The 25,358-nt window shown below is 53.7% G+C and overlaps 2 protein-coding genes across 2 annotated transcripts; both read right to left on the bottom strand.

Moving 5' to 3' along the window:
- Positions 1-1,947: 1,947 nt before the first annotated feature.
- Positions 1,948-5,664, bottom strand: CAMK2N1 (calcium/calmodulin dependent protein kinase II inhibitor 1). The gene is made up of 2 exons (XM_082354425.1): positions 4,820-5,664; positions 1,948-3,263 (listed from the first exon to the last, which is right to left on the bottom strand). Exons 1-2 carry the CDS (start codon positions 4,983-4,985, stop codon positions 3,193-3,195), a joined length of 237 nt encoding a protein of 78 aa, XP_082210551.1. The 5' UTR covers positions 4,986-5,664; the 3' UTR covers positions 1,948-3,192.
- Positions 5,665-17,789: 12,125 nt separating this feature from the next.
- MUL1 (mitochondrial E3 ubiquitin protein ligase 1) lies at positions 17,790-25,326 on the bottom strand. Its single transcript, XM_082354174.1, has 4 exons — positions 25,075-25,326; positions 21,507-21,594; positions 20,975-21,095; positions 17,790-19,707 (listed from the first exon to the last, which is right to left on the bottom strand). Exons 1-4 carry the CDS (start codon positions 25,192-25,194, stop codon positions 18,978-18,980), a joined length of 1,059 nt encoding a protein of 352 aa, XP_082210300.1. The 5' UTR covers positions 25,195-25,326; the 3' UTR covers positions 17,790-18,977.
- Positions 25,327-25,358: the final 32 nt, after the last annotated feature.

Here is a 25,358-nt window from a genome sequence, read left to right as displayed (position 1 = left end):
TAGATGACCACATCCAAGTGGTCAGCTAAGATGTTCTGCCTCCCTCTGACCCCTGATGCAGTTGTCTGTTGGCAGAATAGCGGGAGAGCCCAGGCTGAGAACAATAAACCAACAAAAGGATATTTAAGGCTGAAGGACAATGGCTGCAGCTGGGACTGAGCCTGGGTCTGGGGTCAGGTGACTCTGCATCCCCATCCTGGAGCCCGGACTCTGGGTTCAAGTGTGCTTCACGACTTACCAGCTGAGTGACCTCATACAAGTTACCTAATGCCTCCGAGCCCTGGTTTCTCCTGTATCATCAGGACACAGGTAACATCTGCTTCCTAGAGCTGTTTCGAGCCCGGCCTACAGTAAGAGCTCAGTGAGTATGGATGTTGTGCCCGTCCTTTTAGCCCCTCTGGGGTGTCGATTTCCTGTGGGTTTCCAGGGTTGTTGGGCCGATTATGTGAGGCTTGGAAGGGAAAGCGCTTTGTAATTGCACAGCGCTTTGATCAGGTAAGTGGTAGTTACTCCTGGGTGCGGACAGACACCTGCCTTCTGAAAGAATCTTTTCATTTGGCTCCTACTCCTCTTGGCGAATTGGTGTTGCACAGAGGGTGGGCCCGGCCCCTAGCTCTGCCAGGCGCCCCCTCAACCTTCATGCGGTCAGAGCACAGGGGAAAGCTGGGCTCCGTGGTACCTAAAGGCCAATCGGCTCCGAGCACTGGGACTCTCTGGGGTCAGCCGGGAGGAGAGCCAGGTTTGGGAACAGGGTCACACGCCTGGGAAAATCAAGCTGGCCCCCACCCCACCCCCATCATCCTGCAGGCACCGCCAGCTCCAGCTTGCCTGCCATTCCTGATGATGACTGATAGGGACTCCACTGGGTCCCCCTGAGGTTCTGGGCCTCCACCCCTGAGAAGGGGGTTGAGACATCACCCCCTTCCCCACAGGCCCTCTGGAGCCCCCCTTCCTCCTCCCCACCCAGGCCTGTCTTACCTGATGTCTGAGTCACACTCAGGCTCCTGTCACTGTGAGCTGTGTTGTGACTCCCCGACTGACAGTTTTACAACAAACACAGTAAAAGCTCCCGGCACCGGGACTCCTGGATGCCAAGCAGCCCAGGAGAAAAAAAACTCTCCCGGCCTTTCTTCAGCCAAAATCCTTCTCCCAACCCCTCCTCCCCCAGGGGCCTGCTCCACGGTCATTAACTGTCCTGAGCCCAACAAGGGGCTGAGAATTTTTTTTCATAACAAGACTATTTAAGCGGTGATTGGAGGAGGGCTGCTGAGTTGGGGAAGCCTGAGACAAATCAAATCGGGCTGTGGGCCCCAGAGGACCAGGCTCATCCCTCCAGGAAGGACCTGTGAACTCCGGAAGGCAAAGGTGCAGGGCAAAGAGCATAGGTCCTCCTCAGCCCTGCCCTTGAGGACGGGTGGCCCATGATGAAGGATTACCTGGGCATCTGATGCTGAGTGCTACTATGTGCTGGGAGCTGTGTGAATCTTCCCTACAACCTTCGAGGTAGGAGCTGCATTAACCCCACTTCACAGATTTGGAAACTGAGGCCTGAAGAAGTGAAGGGACTTGCTCAAATCCATAGAGCTAAGAAGTGAAGGAGCTGGGATTTGAATCCAAGCCTGCCAGCCTCCAAACTTTGCCCTTCACGAGGCTGACTCCCTGCCAACCAGCAAACCAGCCCTCCTTCTCCCCACACCCCACCAGGGATGGCAGAAACCCCACGGAAGCAGGGAGAGCCCAACGCAAATTCAAACTGGACGCACTTGCCCTCCAGGGATGGCCTTGCCACTCCAGCTTCTTTCCGATCACCTGAGCCCAACCCACGGTGGCCTCCACACCACCTTTTTGCCTCACAGACCAAAGCTACCGTTCCCGCCTTCCCGTCTGCAACCAGCAGACAAAAAGCAAGCTCCCCGGAACCAAGGCCGAGAAAAGAGAGGAGTGAGACACAGGAACAGTTCTTTTATTGTACATTGAAGAAATAGCCCTGTGTGCTGGTTAAAGGTGCAACATACAGAATATCGAATTAAGAAAAGAGGCAACAGGGTAGGGAAAGGAAGAAACCTCTTGAGGTCCAAAGTTGCAAACAAAAACTGGTAAAAGATTCCTCACGCAAGAGGCATTTTTGCAAATACCATGCAAAACAGGCAGCTGGTGTGCCCTAAGAGAACCCCTATAAATAACAGAAAAAGACACTCCAAGCATTCCTTTACGTGGACTCAGAGCACAGGGAAAAGAAAAGAAACCAAAATGCCTTTTGGCATTTCAAGATATTTGGCACTCTTGTGATTACATTTTTTTACAGTCCGTTAAAGAGAATAAACTGACACAATATTAGAGAAAAAAAAGGCTGCTCACACAACAGACTGCAGGGAGGGGTTAGAAAAAGCTCAAGCATTTTTTTTTCTTTGTTTTTTGTGTGGTTTTTTTTTTTTCCTGACATATAAAATGTGTTCATTTGCATTAACTTGGGCAAATAGCTCGCAGCAACAAAGAAACACAAGCTTTACAATTCATTTTAAAATAAAGCGACGATTTTTTTCTATGTATGATTCCTTAGAAAAGTTCCCGTCTTGTTTTAAACACATTCTTGATAACTTCAAAAGATGACCAAAATAGAATGCAATATCTATAGAGATCATTTTCTGATTTTCTTTGTACATCCAAGGATAACATAAAAAAATAAAACTGGACAGCATTTCACATCCAAGTGCACAGAATCATTTTTGCAAGATTAAATAATGTAAACATTGGGAACAGCCAAATCAGCGAAGAATGCCAACACCTCAAAACACCCGGTGTTGCTGCTTCATTATTTAAGTGGTTCAAAATCCAGATCTATAATTGCGCAATATTCACTGTATATAAAAAGAAATGGATATTAATTTTGACAAATAGCTGCAACTGAGACTTCTCTTTTTATTTCTTTATGTGTATATCTATATAGTGATTTTTTTTTAATTTTTTAAAAATTTTTTTAAATTTTTATCTTTGCAAAGGAGCCCAGAGCCTTCTCCTTCTCACGCCTCATCTGTCTCCCGGCCTGACACGAGATACAGGTTGTTGATTTCATCGTGGGTAGCAAGCTAGTAATAAATTTCAAAGTGCTTTCTCTTTTCATGCTTTTTGCCAATAACTGATATCGCCGTTCTCATTCTTATTCTCTCCCTTAACTCATTGTCTTTAGGGGAGTTAGACACCAGGAGGTGCCTTGTCTGTCATATTTTTCAGCACGTCATCAATCCTATCATCTTCAATAACAACTGCAAAAAAAAGGGGAGAAAAGGAGAGGTGAGCGCTCTTGGGCCTAGCCAGGGGTCCCTAAGTTTCGCTTTACGCCCGGGTCGGAGGGGCGGGTAGACTGAGGAAAGGAGAGGGAAGGGGTCTCCACGCGTGCTAACACAGCCCCCATCCTCTTCTGCTCAGCCGGGGGTCCCTCTGCTGCTTTCCTCTGAACCACTCCCCCACCCCCAGGCCGCGTCCCAGCATGGTCCTGAGAAGAGGAAGCCAAGAGGGCACAAACCCCGCAGCCCTGGCGGCAGCCTGGGCGCGCACCGGCCTGGTCCTCACCCCGCCCCCCACCCACCCTGGAAGAAGCATTTATTTAGAAAAAAGGCTCCTGGGCGGGAGAGGGAGGGGAGGAGGAGCCACGGGCTCCGGGTCTGGGATCCTCCCGGGTGCCCCGAGCGCAGCGCCGGTAGCCGAGGCGGGGTGCTGAGGTGCGCAGAGCGAGGAGGGACGCCAGGGGCCGGTTGCATAGCGCGCAGCCCGTCGGGGATTCTGGTCTCGCCTGGGCCGGGAGCCCCCCGTCCGCGCTGCCAGCGGGCTGACTTGGCCTCTCCGCACTCGCCGCTACAGAGGTCGGAGCCTCCCTTCGCTGCCCGCCGGTGGCTCGCCCGCCTCTCCGCATCTGCCTCTCTGTGTCCTTCGCCTCTCTCACTATCTCTACCTAGCCTCGCCTTCCTCGGTCCCTCCATCAGTCTCCCGGCGCGACGGTCACCTGTCGAGGTCTCTAGGCCTCCCTCTGTGTCCGGGGTGTCGGTCGCCCTCATTGTTTCAGCTGCTTCTCTGTCCTCCCCAGACTTGCGTCCCTGGCTCGCTGTCTTTCCGGCTCTGACTCTCTCTCTCCTTAGCTTTGTCTCGGTCTCTGCCCATCTCGGCCTCCCCGCTACTTCCCCCCTCCGCCTTCCTGCCTATCTCTGCGTCTCAGTCTCTCACGGCAGCTATCGGTCTTTCTCATTGTCCCCGCGCCTCTGGAGCTCCTCTTAGAGCCCCTGCGCGTCCCAATCTCTCCGGGGCTTTTCCAGCTCCTGCGCCGAGCGCCCAGGCTCGGCAAACCCCCTCCCCCTGCCAAGGAACAATGAAAAGCCGGTGTGATCCGAAAGCCCCTCGCCTTCCCCGCCGGAACCGGCTCTGCCCCCCCGCAGTTCCCCACGCCGTTCCCTGGGGAGCCCTAGGACACCCCCCCCCCCGGCTTGTAGATCGAGTGCAGCTGCTACTACACTGCGCAAAAGGGGCGGGGGCAGGGTATAAATCAAAAATCAAACTTTGGGGACCGGGGTATAACCTTTCAGCTCCTGCTGCAGCGAGATGCAGCCACGCCCCCTGGGTGACCCCAACGAGGATCTGGCTGAGGGGGAGGGGTTCCCGAGGCCAGCCGGAGCTGAACCCGCAGTGCGGGATCCCCCCCCCCTCCAATTCTGCGCGATGAGATGTTAGTGGGTCGGAACGGGCTCCCGGGTGCGGGAAAACCCCGCAAACCTCCGCCAGGCCTGGGTGCCCGGGATATGGGTGTCGGGGGAGGCGGCCGCGAACTCACCCCGCTTGCTCCGGCCGATCTGGCCCAGCTTGGGCGGCCGCTTGTTCTGCCCGGCACCGAAGAAGTTGTTGGTGTCCTGCAGGCGGCAAGAGAAGATCTGGCCCACGTCGCCGCCGTCGCCGTAGGGGCTCAGCTTCTCGTCGCCGTAGGGCAGCACCTCCGACATGGTCGCGTCCGGGGGCTCCGCGGCGGCACCTCCTCCGCCCGCGTCCCCGCCCGCGGCGGACAGGGTCAGCGGCGCTGGGGCCGGGGACGGCCGGCCGGGGACGGCCCGCGGGCTGCGGCGGCGCTGGCGCCGGCGAGAGGCCGGAGGGCGCCGCTGGGGCAGGAGCGCGCAGCCGGCCCGAGCGACCCCGCGAGCGCCCGAGGCTGCGCTGCGCTGCGCTCCGGCTCGGCGGCGCGCGAGTGGCTGCTGCTCCGGCAGAGGCGAGAAGGACTCACATCCTCGGCGCGCTCGGGCGCTGGACTGGGGCCGGGCCGGGCGGGGCCGTGAGCCGGGGGAGGAGGCTGTGCCAGCGAGCCCCGAGGGCGCGGGGCCGAGGAGGGCGCACCCCGGGAAGCCGGGCGGTTCGGTCCTGCGGCGAGTGCGGGCGGCGGCGGCGCTGGTTCGGGGAGGCTGACTGGGGAGCTGCGAGCGGCTGGGCTGCGAGGGGTGGAGGAGGAGGGGAGCGAGGGTGGAGGGAGGGCACGGGTGGGGGGGGGGAGAGAAGCCCGGAGGGAGGGAGGGGGAAGAGAGAAACCGAGAGGGAAACGGGGAGAGAAGCAGAGACACAGAGAGAATGAGAGACAGGGGAATCGACCGAAAGAGAGAGAGGAAGGCAAGAGGGAGGAGAAGAAAGGGCGGAGGGAACGACTAGATCAGGGTCGGAGAGGCAGAGGGGAGAGAGAGAAAGAGGGTCGGAGAGGGAAGGAGGAGAGTCAGAGGGAGGAGAAGGAGGCCGGGACCGAGAGCCAGCCCGCGGGCGAGCTGCGAGCGAGAAATGCCGGCCGCGGCGCGGAGGCGAGGCCCGGGGGGGGAGGGCAGGAGGAGGGCGGGGCGGAGGGGACCCGGGCCGCGGGGACAGATCCCTGGAAGCCGAGCGACGTCATGGGGCAGCGCAGGCCGGCCCGGGCCGCGGCTAGCTTCCTGCCCCCGCCCCCAGCACCCGCGTCCCGCCCGCGCTGAGGGGCCCCCCCCGTGAGCCCCGCCCCGGCCCGGCGGCCTCCGGGCGCCTCCTCCTCCCGCACCCCCTCCCGCGGGGTGTTTACCGGGTCCCGAGCCGGTGCGCGGCGGCTCCGCGCGGGACCTGCCGCCGGCTCTGCCTCCCGCGGGGAGCTGGGGGGGAGTGGGGATTCCGGGAGTGGGAAGGGGGACCTACGACGCACACGCGGGGAAGGACAGATGGATGCAGGTTTCCCCGGAGGCCAGATGCTGGGGTAGAGGTCGGAGGGCACCCGGCGACCTTCGGACACGGTCTCCCCCGCCGGCGCCAACCGGGGAACCCCTTGCCCCCATCACACTTGCGCCCCACTCTAGACTCTCAGGGCCCGGCCCCTTGGGCCTCACACTCTCCCTCTCCCACTCGGTTCGCCCTGGAAGGCCCTGCTCCCAGCCAGGGCTCTCGACTCGGGCTACCGCGGGGCCTCGGGGTGGAGGCGGATGGGGGGAGGGGAGAGGCAGCCCAGCCTCCCCGAAGAGCGGGGAGCGCCTTCTTACGCCGGGCTCGCCAGGGATGCCCGGCTCTTGGCGTCCACTGCCTCTGCCGGGGACGTCCCGGGCCTGCAGCTCTCTGCCCTCGGGGACCTCCCTTCCAGCAACTGCCACGAGGCCTGGGGAGAGACTGAGGCTTCTGAGCCGAGGAGAGGGCTCTGGATCGCGGGAGGGAGCCTGGGGCAGCCCCAGGGTCCTGGGAGGCGCGTCTGCCGAGCAGATGGTAACTCCGAAGGGGCAAGGTGCGCGAGGAGGGCTCGTTATCCTCGCCCAGAGCCGACAGCACCTGCTCTCCCCCTGGAGACCGCCTTCACGCGGCAGGACCAGTCTGACCGCAGAAAGAGGCAGCCATCCCAAGGTCATGCAGTTTGCTGAAGGCAGGGCAAGGAAACACATCTTGGTCCCCTGGTGAGTCTCAACTGGCTCCACCAGCTGCCCTGCAAGGGGTCCCACCAATAGCGAAAGAGCATCCTCAGGTTCACTCGCACCATAAATGTAGGACTCTGGGTGAGTGGTGGGCTGGAGGGAAGTGGAGGAGGTGTTTTTTAGTGACAAAACATCTGGTAGAGAGGCTGCCTAAGAGGAGCCAGCCCAGCCCCTCCCCCAAACTGTGTAAAGGGGATCCCTGGCCTCCAGAGGCCAGGCACCTTGGGGAGAGGGGAGGAAGGGGCTGAGAAACCGGGATGCAGATGGACTAGGCATGACCTTTGGATTCAGGCCTGGGTTTGAATCTCAGCCTTGTCATTTGGTAGCTGTGTGACTTTGGGCAAGTCACATCCCCTCTCTGAACTTCCATGATCTCAGCTGTAAAATGGGGCATGTGGCTAGCTAGCATCAGGCTCTCGGGGCCTGGCTGAGCATGGAGGTACACTAAACATTTGCGAAATGACATAATGAGGAAGAAAGAACAGTAGCACTTCATTCATTCCCATTTCAGAGCCGTCAGAGTTGGGAGGATCCTTAAGGAGGACCCAGTCCAACCTCCTTCATTTAGAAATGGGGAAACTGAAGCCCAGAGAGGGTCAGGGGCTTCCTCCAAATCCCACAGCTTGTCAGTGGCAGTAGCAGCAGGTCTCCGGCCTCCTTTGCTCCACTCCACAAGCAGCCTGTCTCCATTCATTAAGGTTTTATAGAGTGTTTGCTTCGAGGTTAACACCAGGCCAAGTGCTGGAAGAGAAAACAAAAGCATAACAAGCAGGATGATAGTTACAAGAAGCTCTTACATTTGTATCAGTCTTTCTGTTCCTCCCCACCACACCCCAAAGCATCTTCACATCCATTATTGACCTTGCTTCTCAAAATAAACACCTTTTGAGGTAGAAAGAGGAGACAATGCATCCCTGTTTAACCCTTAGCGGAAAGGGTATGTGACTTGCCGAGGTCACAGGCTAGTGATGGAACCAGGAGAAGCCACTTTTCCCAGCTGTGATTCCAGGCCCCTATAGGGGACACCCAGCAGTGGTGACAGCGTGCAGGGCTGAGACCACCCCACTCATCTCACACTCCTCTGGCTCCTTCTTTACTGCTGAGTAACAAAGCAGTGTTCACGCTGAGTAGCTACCACAGTCCTGCTGTACTGAAGGTCTGCAGAAAGGCACAGAGAGGGCTGACGAATCCCTGCACACACAGCAAGTGAGAGCAAAAAGAGAAGCTGGGTTTTACACCCCATCTGTTTGTATGTTTACCTTTCCTTGTTCCAAATAAGGTTAAAGGTGGCAGCACCACACCTTCCTAACTCAATACCCACCCCCTTACCCACACATTCCTCTCAGGCACATGGCACTTTACTGTTAGAGAGGCATTTCCATGACTGTTCCCTTCCTAGAGGCTCCCTTTAGCCTCCAGAAGTGGCAGGACTGGGACAGTCAGACCCATTTTACAGACAAGGTTCCTGAAGGTTAAGTGATGCCTCCAAGGGCACACAGAAGCTCTGCAGGGGAAAGTGTGAGTCAGTATGGTATTCCTTCCATCTCTACTGCTCCCAACTGTCTCCATTTCAGAGGCCTCACTCAGTCCTCCATTTGTTCATCCTTCAGTGGGCCATTGCTTTATTCTGGAGCCCTAGACCTGGATGCACACAGGTACCCTGGGGCTCCATCCCTGCCTTACCCCACAAGCCAAGAGGGTGGCTGTGAGCCAGATGCCCAGGGCTGTGTTGAAGATGCCAGGTCCAGATGGAGGAACGGACCAAGTAAGGCAGGAGTGGAGACCACTTTCCCCACGACCCATCAAGGAAACCTGGCAGTACACAGTCTAGTGAAGTAGGCCGGGGTGAAGGGGGTGGCCTTCACTGGGACAGCCAAGATCAAATTCCTACTCTGTCATTTCCTAACTCTGTGGTTATTTCGCCTCATCGTGCCTCAGTTTCCTCATCTGTCAAATGGGGGTAATAATGATCTCTACTCGGTGGTTTGTTCTGGGGAAGGAGATTATACATGTATCGTATGCCTGGCACACAGTAAGTCCTCAGTAAACGTAGTTATTATTATTACCTATTGACTTTCTTTGTGACCTTGAATAAGCTGATTCTCTCCTCTAAGCCTCTGACTCTACATCACAAAATGGGAAACTTGGAGAAAAATCACATTTTTTTCAGCTGCAAAATCAACCAGGTCTCTCAAATCTAAAGTAGATAAAACCTGCTTGAGGCAAAGGTGGGGGGTTTCTCCTTCAAACCTCACCTGAAATCTCCTTTACCAAACCCTGGGGCTCTGCAGAATTGAGAACCACAGGACAGGACCATCTCTGTGAGCCCTTTCAGCACAGATGTTCCAGGGTTAAAAATACATATTTGCAAGGCCCTGCTGTGCCCTGAGCCCTGCACTCATGTCGATGGGATAGAAAAAGGGAAAGTCAGCCCCAGATGGGCCTCCGCATAAAACAGATGCTCCGCATGCATTTGCTCCCCTTATTCCCTTCCCCTCTCTCCTACCCAGATAGGGAAACTGAGTCACGGGCCATGGCATCAGAGAGTAATGGTGAGACTTAGAGAAGATGGTGGTGTCTCAGCCCTGGGTGCAGGGCATCTGCTGGCAGCTCAGGCCCAGTAACCCATGGGGCGGAGCGTTGGGAATGCTGAGCCTGGCCAGGACTGGCTCAGACCCTCGATGGCCCAGCAGCGGAGGCCAGGATGCGGTGCTGTGTCAACGGCCACCTGGTCACCTCCAGAGAGTCTAAGTGGCCTCCAGAAAGGAACTACCACTCTGAGTCAGGCCAGATAAAAACCCACATCACCCCCACGCCTCTCACCTCGGGGACTGGAACCTGGGTGCAGCCCATTCCCCACCCACCTTGAAAGGCAGGGCCTCTGCAGCCCACCTCCGCACCACACCTGCGCGCGCGCGCACACACACGGGCACAAACACACACAGTGAGAGAAAAGCATGTTAGCCGACTGGGGGTGGCTCAGACCTAGAATCAAGAAACAACCCAAGAATAGTTCACTCACCTTCCCTACATTCAGCAAACAGTTGTGCAGGACTTTTGTGGCAGGCAGAGCCCTTCCCCCCAAAAGTTTGCTTTGTTTATTTAATTACCAAGACCCTTTCTTCAAATAAAATCTTACAAGGAACCTCCAGAGATACAAAGTAGATAAAGGGCAAGCTGCTGGGGAGATAGGGGCTCAGGACACCCCCCTTTGGGCCCCTCATGCTCCCCGGAGGGTCTCCAAAGAATGCCCAGAGTTCTAGAAGCCTCCGCATGAAACCAGCCCTAGAGTTCATCTAGCCCCACCTCCTCCCATCACAGGTGGGGAAAGGGGTGCCCATGGGGTGGGCTGCAGCCAGGTCTCCTGCTCAGGGTCTCACACCCCTGCTTCTCACTGTAGCTCGGGGCTGTATCTGGAGGGAAGCTCCAGCCACACACACAATCAGTCACAAAATAAAAGGGCTTTTTTCAACGATGTAGTCTGCTGGGTTCCTTTAAAATAAAGAGATCAGAGGGTAATTTTTTAAAAGATTTTATTATACCAATAACCCACAAAGTGAGAGTCCCATGAGCTCTTTAGGAAAACTTCAGAAATAGTGAGGACACCTGGGGGGCACTGAGGAACTTAATCTCACCAGGACGTGAGAGGGGGTCACCGGTGTCCCGACTGCACTCTCCTCCCCCCACCCCAGTCACTGCACACCCTCACACAGAGGACAGCGGTGGGGTGTGGTCCTAGGACCTCTGAGAGACCAGCCCAGAACAAGCAGGTGGGAGGTGCTGGGGCTCCACGTCACCCTGGGAAACAGTTGCCTCACTCAGGCCCAGGCCGGGAGGAGAGGAGAGCCGAGAGGCGGGGCACCATGGCCGTGTCGGCACAACCCCGGCGGGGCAGGGGTGCAGACAAGGGCAGGTACCATGCTAGCCTCATGGACAAATGGTGGAGGCTCAGGAGGCTGGGGACCGTGGTCTGGCTGCAGAGCCTGGGCTCTGGATGCCAGGTTTCTCCCACCCAGGCCCCCGAGAGGCCTGAAGTCCCCTGACTGAAGAGCCCCTGACCTCACCAGAAAATGAGCTAAGCAAATCGTGACCGCTCATGGGGACTAAGGAGGAGCTAGTCCATCAAGCTCAGAAAAGGTAGCCCTCTGACTGCCACTCTCCCACCCAATTTCTATGAAGAGCTTCCCACGCCCTGGGAATACATATCCACACTTGATAACCACAGAAGGTGGCTGTGATTGTCATCTCTCTCTAGGTCATCCTTAGGGGCTCTGAGGCCAGAGAAGTTGAGTGACGAACCCAAAGCAGCACAGCCCAGGAGAGGCAGCAGGTCTGACTCCAGGCCGAGCTCTCAACTGTTGGGTGACACCACTTCCCTGAGGACACCTGGGAGTCGGGTGACCAGGGACAAGCCTCTTCTAGTCTCTGCACCTCCACCTACCCACAAACTGAGGAGGTGTACATCACTGCCCAAGCCTCTTGCAGGCTGAGGACCTCTCTGGGAATCTAATGAAAGAGATGGATTCTCTTTCCCAGATACAGAAAATTGTGTGTATGCAATTTCCAGGGGATCTCTGAACCCCAAAGTCCCTTCAGATAAAGAACGCAGGACTGGATCCCATACATGACACTCCCCACCAGTATCCTGTGACAACAGAAGAGATTTTTACACCTTAAACCCAGGGGCCCTCACCCTGACTCTCCCTCAAACCTGGGGTCAGACCTGTGTGGGCTCACCCCTGGACAGAACGACGTGGCCATTGACCTCTGAGCTCAGGTTCCCAGCGAGGGGACTGGGCATGCTCTGGACCCTTGGGTTCCCACACGATGTTATTCAAGCACGTCCCCACCCCACGGATGCAATATCATTTGATATCCGTGATAACCTGTAAGGTTGGCAGAGCAGAGAGGGGTATTTTCCCACTGCGTGGTGGGGAGAAGTCAACCCCAAACGAGAAAGATGAGCTGCCCAATTGGAAACAGAGCCAGGACCGAAACCCCAGGTCTCCCAAGAACCAGCTCAGAGCTCTGTCCACTGGACCTGGTGACAGCAAGTGAGATGAGGGTAAATCAGAAGTTCAATCCCAGCTCCACCCCTTCTTACCTGTGTGACCTCCAGGCAGTCACTTCACTGTCTGAGCCAGAATTCCTCTCAGCTGTAAAGTGGGGGTAACCAGATCAGCCTCAAGGGGAGATTGGGAGGATCAGATGAGATGCTGATTGGGTCACTAGGATAACAGGAAGGGACAGCTTCATGCAGTGAGTCCCACTGCCCAAAGCCCTCCAGGGCCTGCAGGGGTGGAGAGAAGGGCTTTCTCTTCCTAGAAGAGGAACTTCCTGTGTAGTAGGAAGGGTAGAAGCTGGAAGAGCGGCCACTGCATGGGCACAGAGGCCCTCCGCACCCTGCCCTGCCAGAACCTGGGCTGAGCAGGGGATCCGGAAGAGGAGAGACCCGTCTGGGAGGGGAGGAGCCAGGTGCAGGTGAGAAAGATGGGAGGAGAGACAGACTCACAGACAGAATCCAACAGAAGGAGAGAAGCTAAAAAAGCCTCAGAGAGGAAGACAGATCCACACGCGGAGGAAGAAACTTTCGCACACTCAAAGACAAGAGGCAAGCAGCGGCAGATGAGAGGCAGAACTGCCAAGTAAAGCAGTTCCCGGTTCTCTTTCCTTGCAGAGAAGGGGACAGAGAAACTTGACACATAGGAGGGAGGGCGGAAGGCAAAGACAGGGCAGAGGAGAGGACAGCAAGGGAAGCAGGCCAGGCTGGGAGAAGCAGGATTTCTCCACTAAGAGAAAGCTTCTGGGGAGAAAATCAAAATCTATGCCATTCAATTTTTTTAAACCTCCTTTACCAGTGTGAAGTCATCTGGGTATTTTAAGAACATGTGATGCATTATGCATGTCTCATTTTTTGTTGAAAGAAATCATGGTTAGTATATTTAAAGATGTGAATGCCTGGAAAATTATAGGGAGAGAAATGCGGGATTTTTTTCCCCTGAGTTTTCTGGGTTTCTCGGAATTTTCACATCTGCACCTGGCTTCCTGGTGTGTTGGTTAGAGACAGGAAGGAACTAGAGAGAACATTCCTGCTTCTCCCCTTCCCAGCCTGTGCGCGGGACCTGGGATCAGCAGCTCAGGGTCCTTCTCAGGCTCTTCTCTCAGGCCTGTGCCCCATGCCTCAGGAGAGAGAAAATTGCACCGGCTCTCGGAAGCGCCACCTCAGTTTCTCCCGCAAGGCCTCCAGCGGCCTCAACCATAGGAGCACAGCGCCACCTGGAGGTCATGGTAGAGATTGCAGCATTAGAGGGCTCCCATCACAAGCCCTGGGGTGGGGAAGGGCAGGAAGAAATGCAGACTATGAGCCAACTTACTGCAAGCATGAATGAAGCCCCATCCTATGAAGCACCTTAAACACCAGGGAAGACCATGAGGGGGTGGGAGGGATGAAGTTATGGCAATTTGGACATTAATATTAGTATGACTTCATATGTGCCCCGCTCTCCCCGGCCTAGAGACCCTTCAGGTTCAAGACACAAGGTGCTGGTGCACTAGGTACTTAATAAGTGCTTGTTGAGTTCAGCTGTGGTCCTCCAGGGTCATAGCCCAATCCCAGAGGAATCTGGATTTGAGGCACCTAATGTGAGGCAGTGGCTCTGGCAGGGACACAGGGTAAAGGTCAAGAGCTGAGGGCCCTCCCCCGGGCCTGGGCAGCCCCTCTGACCAGTGCCAGTGTCCCTGGCTTGGCCTCACGTGCCCCATTCTCGGGGAAGGGAAATGCCAGGTCCCTCGGCTGGCATCTGAAAAACAATAAGGCAGCAGCTGCAAGAGAAATGACTAATGAGCACTCCGGGGAGCGATTCAGGACATCGTACATGGAAACTTAGCTCATTCAAAATTGATAAGTTAACACTATCTAATTAGAGAGAAAATGTGCTGATCTCCCTGGCTTTCTGGGAACGTGGGTCTGCGTCTGCGGCAGGCAGCTCGCCTGAAGAGGGTCTTCATCTCAGGGCTTCGAAACTGCCCTCCCTCCATACTCATCCACTCGCTGTGTCACAGACATGCAAAATGGCAGAGCTGAGTGGAGCCTTGGGGAGCGTCTAATCCAATCTGCTCCTTTTACAGACAGAACTGAAGCCCAGAGTGGTTACATCACTCCATTAAGTTCACACAGCAACAGAGCCAGGACCTGAGAGAAAGGCAGCCTCTGGGCTCCCAGTCCAGACCATTTACCACCACGCAATGATGTTGTCCTGACTTGCCTGTGTGGAGCCCTCAAAGCTCTGGGCAGGTCATTGGACATGATGTTTCTCTTACACAATCCATCTTGGATCCAGGCCCTCAGAGAGGCCCTTCCCTTGTTCCTTACAACCAGGCCATGACCCTCATCTCTGGTCCAAAAAACAACTCCCACAGGCAGCCTCCCAGGATTGCTGGCCCCACATCCACTATCTCATTCGCTGGTTTTCTCATTCATTCCATGTACTTTCAGTGGTTAAGAGCTCGGGCTCTGGAGTCAGACTGCCTGGACTTAAATCCTGTCTTTCTTGGGTGCTTGAGCAACTTGACCTCTCTGGGCCTTGACTTCTTTTTCTTTAAAGTAAGAATAATACAAACACATAGCTCACAGTGAGGATTAAATGACATTGATCACGTCCAGTCTTCCGCCGGTACCTAGCAAAGAGCAAGCCCAAATGTTAGCTCTAAGGACTATAGAGTGATGACCTAAAAAAATTGTGCTGGAGCAGAAATAAGATACAGTTGCTGCCCAAGACATGGGTTCAGAGCAGGAATAGGACTGGATTATGTAATCTCAGGGGAGGGGCACCTAACCCCGCCTGGCTGGGGAAAGTCAGGGAAGGGTTTTCTGGAGAGGACACCTAAAGCTGAGTTTTGAAGGGTGAGGAGATGTTAGCAAGGTGAAGAAAGGACCAGAATGCCAGGGGCAGGACTCGGCAATAGCAAAGGCTAGGAGGCAGGAGCAGCGACGTGTTTAAGGAAGCTCATCGGCTCGGTGTGGCTGGAGCCACAAGTGTGAGAGAGACGGATATGGAGAGGCTTGGAGAGGTGGCCAAGGGCTGGGTCACATGCCTTCATATGCCTTGGAGGAACCAGGGCTGGACCCTGAGGGGACAGGGAGCCTGGGGAAGGACTTCAAGCAGAAGAGGGACGTGGTCAGATTGGTGTTTTAAATAGATCATTCTAGGATCTGTGGGGTAGGTGTTCTCTGTTTGGCTCCCCTTCGGCAGTGATACCCTGCCCTTGGTTGCTTTATTTTGAATGGTCAGGGAATCTGCTCTAACCAGGCTAATCTCAAAGGCCATCCCAGCTGCGATATTCTGTGAACCACAAACACTCCAACAGTCGAGTCACCCATCTGTCCCAAAGGGACTGCATCACATTTGTTTCTGCATCCCCAGGCACAGAATACACATTTAGAAAATGTCTCTGAGATGAATAAATGCCCAGCAAGGATACCAAACCTGACAGCCTCTTCCTCTGAGCATTCGCGAGGCCCTGCGGGACCATCTGCATCAGATCTGTCCACACCCAGCCTAGGACCAGGGTTGCAAAGGGTGTCAGAGATTGGCCTAGTTTGTCATGTTGTTTGCTTTTTGAATTTTCCATCACCATTCTGAATGAATTAGGATTCCAAAGACCTGCCTTCTGGCTCCTGCTCCACCAGGATAAGCCTCAACCTGCGGTCTATAAAACCAGGGGATGTGACTGGTGATTGTCAAGGTGCTGACTGGCTTCGAAAACGCTGTGTGTCTATAATACTCAGTTGTCACTTGAACAATTTCCCCTCTTAGCCTCTCAGCTTCGATGTGACTAAAGGCAAAGGGCTTTATAGTCAGACCCTGATAGCCTTGAGCAAATCACATAAGCTGTGAAAAGGGGTAATATAGGGCTTCCCCGGTGGCGCAGTGGTTGAGAATCTGCCTGCCGATGCAGGGGACACGGGTTCGAGCCCTGGTCTGGGAAGATCCCACATGCCGCGGAGCAGCTAGGCCCGTGAGCCACAATTACTGAGCCTGCGCGTCTGGAGCCTGTGCTCCACAACAAGAGAGGCCGCGATAGTGAGAGGCCCGTGCACCGCGATGAAGGGTGGCCCCCGCTTGCCGCAACTAGAGAAAGCCCTCGCACAGAAACGAAGACCCAGCACAGCCATAAATAAATAAATCCCATTTTTTTAAAAAAAGGGGTAATATAGCCTCCCCTGCTAGTTCGCCCTAAATCTTAGAAATATACCTGATACCTGGAGAGTCTAACATCGCCAGGCTCACGACTATGCGTGGCTGTAGGCAAAATGTGACCCTGCTGGACCTCGCTGTTCTCACTTGTAAAATGGGGGGAACAATACCCACTTTGCAGGACTGCAAGCATTCATGCTTATCAAGTGCCTCGCACAGAATTTCAAAACACCAGGAGCAATTACTCAAGACAATCCCTGCCTAATGCTGTCTGCCTAGGATTAGAGGCTGAGCATAAGGGTTGAGTCAAAATTCACAACAATCCCACGGTCAGTTCCTTGTCTCCAAATCACCACCAACCCCCAGCCTCAGTCCCACGGATCGGTTTAAGCCCCTTCAACCCTGCTGGTGATGAGGCTCTTTAAATGGAAGGTGGGAACTGGCACGGGCGATGGAGAGCATGGGGCAGTCTCAGCCCAGCCAGGCTAGGACCGAGCGTGGACCTCAGATCCAGAATCCGGGTACGTGTGTGTTCGTGTTCCCAACCAGCTGCCACTTCCTGAGGCAGAGACGGTGCTGCTCCTGTGTCTCCCACGACGGGTAACTCAACTCCACTTGGAGGAACACTCCACACAGAATTAGTCTGCCCAGGATTTGAGTCAGACCGGGGTAAGGGCAGGCTGCCTTTGCTGCTTTTCCATCACTTGATCAGATCTACTCATGGAATCTAATGCCAAGGGCTGAACTCTGACAGATTAGCACATAAGCCCCCCGCGTCCCCACACACAGGCAGCTCATTCATCCTCTAAAACCTGGACCCTCTTTCAAAGTGTCTGCTGAAAGGACACAGGAAAACGGCAGGTGCTTTGAGATGCTCAGGGGTCAGCCCCATCAGTCCCCCCTCTCACCCTGCCCGCTCCCTGACACCTATGTGTAAAGCCAGGGTCTTACCGCCTCCCTGGACAGGACTCACCATGGGCAGGTGGGTTCTCACGTCCGCCTCCTCCTCCTCCAGTGTGGCCTCATCCACTGACGTAGGGCACCAGCACCTTGTGGGGCATTCCCGTGAGCACTGAGGGACCCGTCAGCCCACCGCTGGTGAGCAGGAGGGTCAGGGGTCTGAAGCAGCCTGGAGTTTAAATGTGGACCCCACCCCCACCCTTACTAGCTGTGTGTCCTTGACCTAGTGAACATCCCCCCTCGGGGCCTGCTTCCTCATCTGTAGGATGAGATGCCGTGAGAGCCTGCAGGGTCTTGTGAGGATCGACTTACTACGAAAGTAAAGTCTGAAAGAGCATCCGGTACCTATGTTAGTGTCCTCCCTGCTGTCCCCAACACCCCCGGTCCCATTCTCCCAACAGGTGAAATCCCACTGCCTGTGTTCAGGATGTCAGCACAGATGTCTTCAAAGACGACTCAGCGAGGCCAGGCATGACCTGCAGGCATGTCTCCGGGGTGGCCCTCTCTCAGGCTGACCGGAGACCCCCCAGCACCCCCCGCGCTTCAGAATCACCAAGCTGCACCACCTTGCAGCCAAGGAAGGACACACAGAGGCCTCCAGGTCCCCAGCTCATTCCGCCAAAACAGGATTCAATCCCATCCCGGGGCAGCTTCAGCCTAGCCGCTGAACTCTCGTTCAAAGCAAGACGCTGACACGTGGCTATAATGTCTTTTATTTGTGCCGTCCATGCTGGACGCGCAGAGAACCGGCGCCAGGCCCCTGAGAGCGCCCCCATCTCCCCCGCACAAAGGAGGATCGGGCATGGATATTCAAAGCCAGGGAAGGGGGAGAGGAAAGTGCCATGCACGTGCCCCTGGACGCTCAGAGGTGCTGAGAGAGGCTCCCCCACTTCTCCACACTCACCAACTCAAGCGGGACAGCTGAGGGGTGAGGACTGTGAGAAGCACGGTGTGATTACACCCACGGCACGTGAACTTTTCAGTGGTGGGCAGGGGGGCCTGGAGAGGCTCTGCGCTCAGGACGCTGGCTGCTACTTTTCCGCGGTGCCAGCCTTGGAGAGAAGCTGAGAAAGCCCGAGGCTGGGGCAACAGTGTCCTTACTGCTTCCTTTGGGAAAACCAGAGCCAGCCCTTAGCCCTCTCGGGCCTCGGGAGTTCCAAGTCAGGGCGGATGCGTGCTCTGGTGGCCCTCTCGTTAGGTCCATGGTGGCCCCAGGAGGGCTGCAGCTAAGCGGCCCCATCCTCACTGCCACGGGGATCACTGAATGGGCACCGTTCCAAGTGCCCCCCCCCCGCGAATGACCTCTCTCCATTCTGACCGGAGTCCTGCCCTGTTAGGCAGAGGGCAGATGCAGGACTTCACTTCCCTTTGTCCTGACACATGTGTGCACACAGGTAGGAGGCCAGCAGGTGAGGGAAAGGGACTCGAGTGACGCGTCCAGCCTGACAACTTTTTTCCGGGCTGTAAGCAAGGGGGAGGAGGACTGCGGCAGTCTCTTCAGAAGCAGCTCCGCAAGGCAACTTTGCCTCCCCTCTGGCCGAGTCATTCAAGGCTCAAGTCCGCAGGAACCGACACCTCACCAGAAAGGACGAGAAGACACCAGAACAGAAAAGCTGGAGGCCACTGACTTTGGCACTTGAGCAGTGAGCTGTCCTCAGCCACGCGCGCTCGGGGCTCCAGGGAAGGGACGCGGCGCACAGCGCCCGCCCCAGGGTGGCGCTGTGGGGCTGTGCTCAGTGCCGGAAAAGGTCCCCTGCACGTTGGAAAGGCCGCCCTCTGCTGCTGGGGCTGTGAGATGACAGCCGCCCACCACTGCTCTGCTAAAGGCCTCGAGATAAACAGCCCTGAAGCGGGGCGGGGGTCTCACCGTGGGGCCTCGAGACCATTAGCTGTTGTACAAGGGAATCACCCGGGTGATCGCCTGCCTGCAGATGGGGCACCTCTTGGGCTCCGGCAAGGCGCGGTAGCACTCGGCGCAGGAACACACGTGCCCGCACTCCAGGAAGACGCAAGACCGGAAGCTGCTCAGGCACACGACGCAGGCGTTCTTCAGACTCTCCCGGTCCTCGGGGTTGGCTCGGCTCAGCAGCTGGGCCTCGTGCTCCTGGAACTCCTCCTCCATCTGCTGGAGGCGCAGTCGCTCTCGCCGCTGCACATACTGCTTCCGGAGGATGAAGAAGAGGGTAGCGCACGTGGCAAAGCCGAACACCAGCGTCAGGACCTTCCAGAGCCTGACGCTGGACTCCTGCCTCTGCAGCAGGCTGTCGAAGTCCTGGCTGCTCAGGTAGTACTGCATGCCCTGCTTGGGGGGCTGCAGGCGGATGGAGTTGCTGTCCAGGACCAGCTCGCCCACCCCCGTGAGGGTGGCCCCCACCTTCAGCATCTCCTCGGTCTCCTGGACGCCCTTGGGCCGCTCCCCGCTGATGTAGTGGCCGATGACGTCCGTGAAGGACTGGACGGAGGGGTGGAACTTCTCGTACACCGTCTCCAGGCCCAGCTCCAGCGAGTCCAGGGGCTTCAGGACCCGCACGGCCACATCCACGCCATCCTCGTGGGGCACCAGATCAAAGGGCACCACGTTGGTCCTCTGGTGAATGATCTTGGAACAGTCGTTCCTACAAGAGAACTCAAGATAAAACAAAGGATGGCAGATACCTCGCACCCAGGCAGGGGTGGAGAGCGCCTCAATGCCAGGAGGACAGTCTGAAGTCTGAAGCGAGTGGAAGGGTACAACAGAAATCACAGTTGTTCAGAGCCTCAGAAGAGGGAAGCTCAGTTTTTTAGGTCCTCAGGCGATCTCAGTGGGCAACAAATATTGTCACAGATCACCTCTACTGTTTATTTCCCTTTGCCCCTGCAAGACAGACTGATTTTTTTTATCTTAAATAAATGCCTCAGAAAAATGAAAAATAGAACTACCATACGACCCAGCAATCCCACTTCTAAAAGAACGAAAATCAGGATCTAGAAGAGGTATCTGTGCTCCCGTGTTCACTGCAAGGTTATTCACAACAGCCAAGAAACAGAAACAACCTAAATGTCTATCGACAAATGAATAAAGAAAATGTGGTATATACGTAACAAGGGAATACTATTCAGCCTTTATTAAAAAAAAAAAAAAAAAAAAGGAAATCCTGCCGCATGCGACAACACGCGTGAACCTGGAGGACATTAAGCAAAGCGAACTGAGGCAGACGGACAGAAGGACAGGTACTGCAGCACGATTCCATTTACATGAGGTATCTGAAGTAGCCAAACTCATAGAAACAGTAAAACAGTGGTTGCCAGGGGCTGAGGGAGAAAGAACATGGGGAGTTGCTGTTCACCGGGTATGAAGTTTCACTTCTACAAGACGAGTAAGTTCAAAGTCTCCTGTACAGCCTTGCGCCTGGAGTTAACAGGACTGTACTGTTGTACTTAAAATTTAGTTAAGAGGGGAGATCTCAGGTTAAGTGTTCTTACCACAATAAAAATTAAAATAAAATAGAAATCCAAAACAAAACCCTCCTAGGATCAGTTGGAAAAATGGAACTCCATGTAATAGCATGAAATTATCTTAACAGGTACTGAAATCATGAATCCATGCCATAAATCAGTGTTTCTCAAACCTCAGTGTGCACATCCACAGACTCCAGGTCCCCTATCCTGGAAATTCCGGCTCAGCAGGTCTGGAACGGAGCCCAGGAGTCTGCATTTGGACAGGATGCCTAGGTGACGGCAGTGGAAGAGGCGCTCAGACCGCGCACAAGACTATCAGCAGCGCTGCGAGGCCGGTCTCCGCCCTGTCTCGGGAAAAGCTTGAAGACGTGCAAACAGGGCCGGGGCACCGACATCTGAACCGACCGCCCGTGCGGCCTGGGCCCGTGGAGCAAGGCTACGCACCAGAGGTGAGTTGTCCGGTTCCACACCATCTTGTGCTCCTGAAGCGTCAGCCGCTGGATCACCCCCTTGCAATTTTCTACAAACTGGCTGTTAAGCGTTTCTTTAACAGACCGAACGGCTCCTGAACGGAAACAAATTATTTTATTTCTGAAGAACTGTTCCGCCCTTTCCTTTAAAGTAATTTAAATTTTGTTTTTAGTTTGAGTGAGTTTAATTAATCAACATGATGAAAACATTATCACCGTAAGTTATGCTTTGGGGCGCTCTGCTAAGCAGTTTACACGGATCACATCATTTCAGTTTTACAGCAACCCTGTAACATATATTTTAGAGATGGAGCAATGGCGGTTTGAAAAGGCTGCATAATTTCGCCAAGATCACACAGCAGTAACACAGGTCTTTCTGACCCCAAAGTCCAAGGTCTGAACCACTGCCCCAAGGCTACAAAAGGCCCTCAATGTCAGCCAAGAAGATCTTTACCAAACTTTTAGAAGAGGGAGTTATTTTTCACTTTACCAATAAATAAACATACCTTCGATAACAGCATAAGGCACACATTTTCCTGGAGCTTCTGAAAGAATACTCTTTAAGTCTTCACCCAAGTGGATTCTTTTAGCTCCCTAAATGGAAACAACAGATTGAATTGACTGCTGAATACTGATATGCTCAAACAAGTGAAAAGAGAAAAAAAGACTATTTACGTTTTTCACGTTGAGAGACTAAGGACATCAGGCAGGAAGGAGACTACGGAGAATCCGATTCTGAAGCTGTGTCCCAGAACTTTTACCATATAAACAGGCTTGGGGCAGCGCCTCATCTCTGCCATCTGCAGAATGGGGGTGCCACTTACAATCTTCCTCCAGTTAACCAAACATTCACTCCTTTTCATTTTAACTTTTTAAGACAAAAATATAAAAGATACTAATCAATTTGTATACCACAGATCTGAATGCAATTTGATCTCTTCCTGACAGCACAGCACCATGCAGCCAAAGGGCTTATGCGTAAACGCGCCTCAAGTAGTGACCAATACATGGCAGGGGCTCGGGCCATGGTAGGTATTATCATTACCGGGCCCTTGTCAGTTCATGCTCTGCATGAGACATTATAATAAAGGGCTGCCTTTGCATTACAGGGCAAGGCTTCGGGAACTGGTGCCAAACACTATTCTTCTACTTTTCAGTTTGCCTCTCTTCCCTCTCGTAATCAGGCGAGCACAGTTACCTCTGCTGCTACCCTCCTCTCACAATCCCCAGTTCTCCATCCCTTCCAATTCAGTTTCCAACCTGCCGTGCTTGGGAACCAACCAAGCCTGGTACTGCTGCATCAAAAGTAAGACAAAATTAATAAAACCTCTGAACATTTCCTGAGCCAGGCACTGTGCTGGGCGCTAGGGATTCAGGGATGAACGAAGGACAGTTCCTGCTTTCAGGTATTTCCATCAACAAATCTTAAGGACGCCAGATGAGTAACCTCTATAAGGTCACTCTAAGTTTAAGCTGCTGCTACACAGTAAAAAACAGGAGCAAGGTCAATAAAAATTTATTAACCATGTACACTGGGAAGATAATAAAAACAATGGCAATAACAACAACTAACCCTCAGTTTATTCACTCCTTTATTATCTGTCTCTCCCTCCACTGGACTATTGAACTTAGGAGGGCTAGGACCTCATTGGTCTTGTTCACTGCTGTCCCCCTAGTGCCGAGAGAGCGCCTGACACATAGCAGGCACTAAATACATATTTGATGAATAAATTAGCGAATAAATAAGCACTTAGATATACTACATTCCAGGCACTCTGCTAAGCACTTTAAATGCATAACCCCATTTAATGCTCATACCATCCCTATACGGCAGACATTATTATCCCCAATTACAGATAAGGAAACTGAGGCTCAGAGAAGTGAAGTAATTTGCCCAAAGTCACACAGCTAGTAAAGTATCCACCATAGGATAGTTGGTTACATTTTTTTAAAAAGCAAGGGAGGGGGAATTCAGTCAGAAAGACCTGGGATTGAATCAAGCGTCAATGCATCTACTGTGACTTTGGGCAACTTAATTTATCTGAGTCTCAGTTTCAAAACCTGTAAAAGGTGGGGGAAACAATCTCACAGGATTTTCATGTGGATTAAATGAAACTTAAGTGTGAAAGAATCCAGACCAAGGGCTGGCACATAGTAGGCATGTGATAAATATGCATTCCCATCACTATGAGAGATGCAAAAGGATAAGACACAAGCCCTACTCTGGAAGTTTTATAATCTGATCAAGAAAATAGAACCTAAAATATGAGGAGTCCCAACTGTTTTTCCAAGCAGGGGCTATTTCTTTCATCCTCATTTAGGAACTAATCAGCAAAGCTTTTAAGGTCACCCAAAGATGGGTCACTGCTTCAGAGGATCCCACCTCCCGCCAACTTGATGCCAATGTGATTTCTGATCCGGAGTCAGAAAGTAAAGTATCAGTTACAATCACAGCCACTTCAGGAGTAACTTATTTAATTAAGCAAACAAGAAGGCAGCTGGAATCTCACCAGGATGTCATTCACACCACAAATTCAATTCCTTGGTAACTAGGTGCATTCCAGGCAGATTCCAAAACTCCCTTCATGGCAGGGATCTCACACATTTGTTTCTAAGCTCTTAACGTAAACAATCTGATGATAATGAAGTTAGGTTTAGGAATCCGTCTTTCAAATAAATGTCAAATTAAGCCCTAACTGTTGTATTATGAAATTGCAGCCAAAACAAATCCACAAATATTTACTGAGCATCTACTCTTTGTTAAGCATTGGGTTAGAACCTAGAAAGAAAGAAGGGTAAATAAGATCCTGTCTCTGACCTAACGAGGTCCATCTCTCATGAGCTGCTCACACATTCACAACTGAGCAATGTGGTCAACAAGAAAAAAATCCTATACTTGGAATCAAAAGACCTAAATTTAAGTTCCAACTTAAACTGACTAGCTGTATAGACCTTTCCTGGGAGTCTTGATTTCTTTTTTTTTTTTAATTAATTAATTAATTTATTTATTTATTTATGGCTGTGTTGGGTCTTCCTTTCTGTGCAAGGGCTTTCTCTAGTGGCGGCAAGTGGGGGCCACTCTTCATCACGGTGCGCGGGCCTCTCACTATCGCAGCCTCTCCTGTTGCAGAGCACAGGCTCCAGACGCGCAGGCTCAGCAATTGTGGCTCACAGGCCTAGTTGCTCCGCGGCATGTGGGATCTTCCCAGACCAGGGCTCGAACCCTTGTCCCCTGCATTGGCAGGCAGATTCTCAACCACTGCGCCACCAGGGAAGCCCAAGTCTTGATTTCTTGATCTGCAATCCGGAGGCGTCATTTTAACTACCCCAAGAAATTATTGTGAAGAAAAACTAAAACCAAGATGGAAACGTGCTGTGTAAGTTGTAAAGTGCAGCTCAGGAAACTGAGTGACATTTTCTAAAGGGCTATTAATATAAAAAGGAAGTCTTTTAGAAGCAAGGAGCTGAGTGGTTATGTAGCGGGTAAATCTAGGGCTTCTGTATTTGCGGTTCCCTCTCTCTGAATTACTCTTCCCCAGGCACCTGCACTGCCCCCCTCAAGTCTTCCTGGGCTCTGCTCAAATGTCACCCTATTTAAATGTCACTCTATTTAAATGTCACCCTTTGTCCAGCACTCCATTTCCTCTCTTCCTTGCATTACTCTGTAGTATTTAACCCCATGTGTCACACCATCTGATTGACTTGTTTACTGTCTGGTTGGACTAGAATGGAATCTCCATGAGGTCAGGGACTTCGGTCTGTTCCACCCACGCGATACCCTCAGTGCCTGGAGCACAGCAGGTGTTCAATAAATATTTGTCGAATAAAATAATTAAGTCAAGATTCATTCTGAGTAATGAGAGGGACTTAGGAGAAAGGGGGCAGTAAAGCAGTTATCACGAGACCGGAATTCTGTTCCTCGTTCCTCCGTCTACCGGCCGGGCGACACCCTCCCAGAGCCTGTTTCCTTCTCTTGGATCTTTTCCGAGGGTGGAACGGCCCACGGCGAATCGGGGGCTCACCATTACCCCGGGCAGGATGACCGGCTGAGGTCAGGCGGGCGCTAGCACTGACCTTGAGCTCTCGGGCGACCTGGGCCTTCTGCCGGTACAAGGAGTACAGGACAGCGGTGACGACAGAGCTGGTGCCCAAGAGGATGAACTGGCCCAGCGAGGGCCGCCCTCCGCTCTCCATGGCTGCGCCGAGCCCTGGACGCGGACTGGGACGCCGCCGAGATCAGGCCCCACGACGCGCGACCCCTGCCTTCCGCCTCGCGCCACCTCCCTCCACCCGGAATCGCACCCCCAGCACTGTCCCTCCCGGAAACGCGCAACCGATCGCCCAGCGATGACGCAAGA

Source organism: Balaenoptera borealis, assembly GCF_965194805.1.
Source record: "Balaenoptera borealis genome assembly, chromosome: 1".
NCBI lineage: Eukaryota > Metazoa > Chordata > Mammalia > Artiodactyla > Balaenopteridae > Balaenoptera > Balaenoptera borealis.
This window is presented reverse-complemented; position numbering and strand designations above follow the sequence as displayed.

Excerpts from the sequence above, each read along its gene's own strand:
- CAMK2N1 (XM_082354425.1), bottom strand. The coding sequence starts at position 4,985 with ATGTCGGAGGTGCTGCCCTACGGCGACGAGAAGCTGAGCCCCTACGGC. Across the intron at positions 3,264-4,819 it reads GATCGGCCGGAGCAAGCGGG|TTGTTATTGAAGATGATAGG; the intron begins GTGAGTTCGCGG and ends TTTTTTTTGCAG.
- MUL1 (XM_082354174.1), bottom strand. The coding sequence starts at position 25,194 with ATGGAGAGCGGAGGGCGGCCCTCGCTGGGCCAGTTCATCCTCTTGGGC. Across the intron at positions 21,595-25,074 it reads AGGTCGCCCGAGAGCTCAAG|GGAGCTAAAAGAATCCACTT; the intron begins GTCAGTGCTAGC and ends GTTTCCATTTAG. Across the intron at positions 21,096-21,506 it reads GCCTTATGCTGTTATCGAAG|GAGCCGTTCGGTCTGTTAAA; the intron begins GTATGTTTATTT and ends GTTTCCGTTCAG.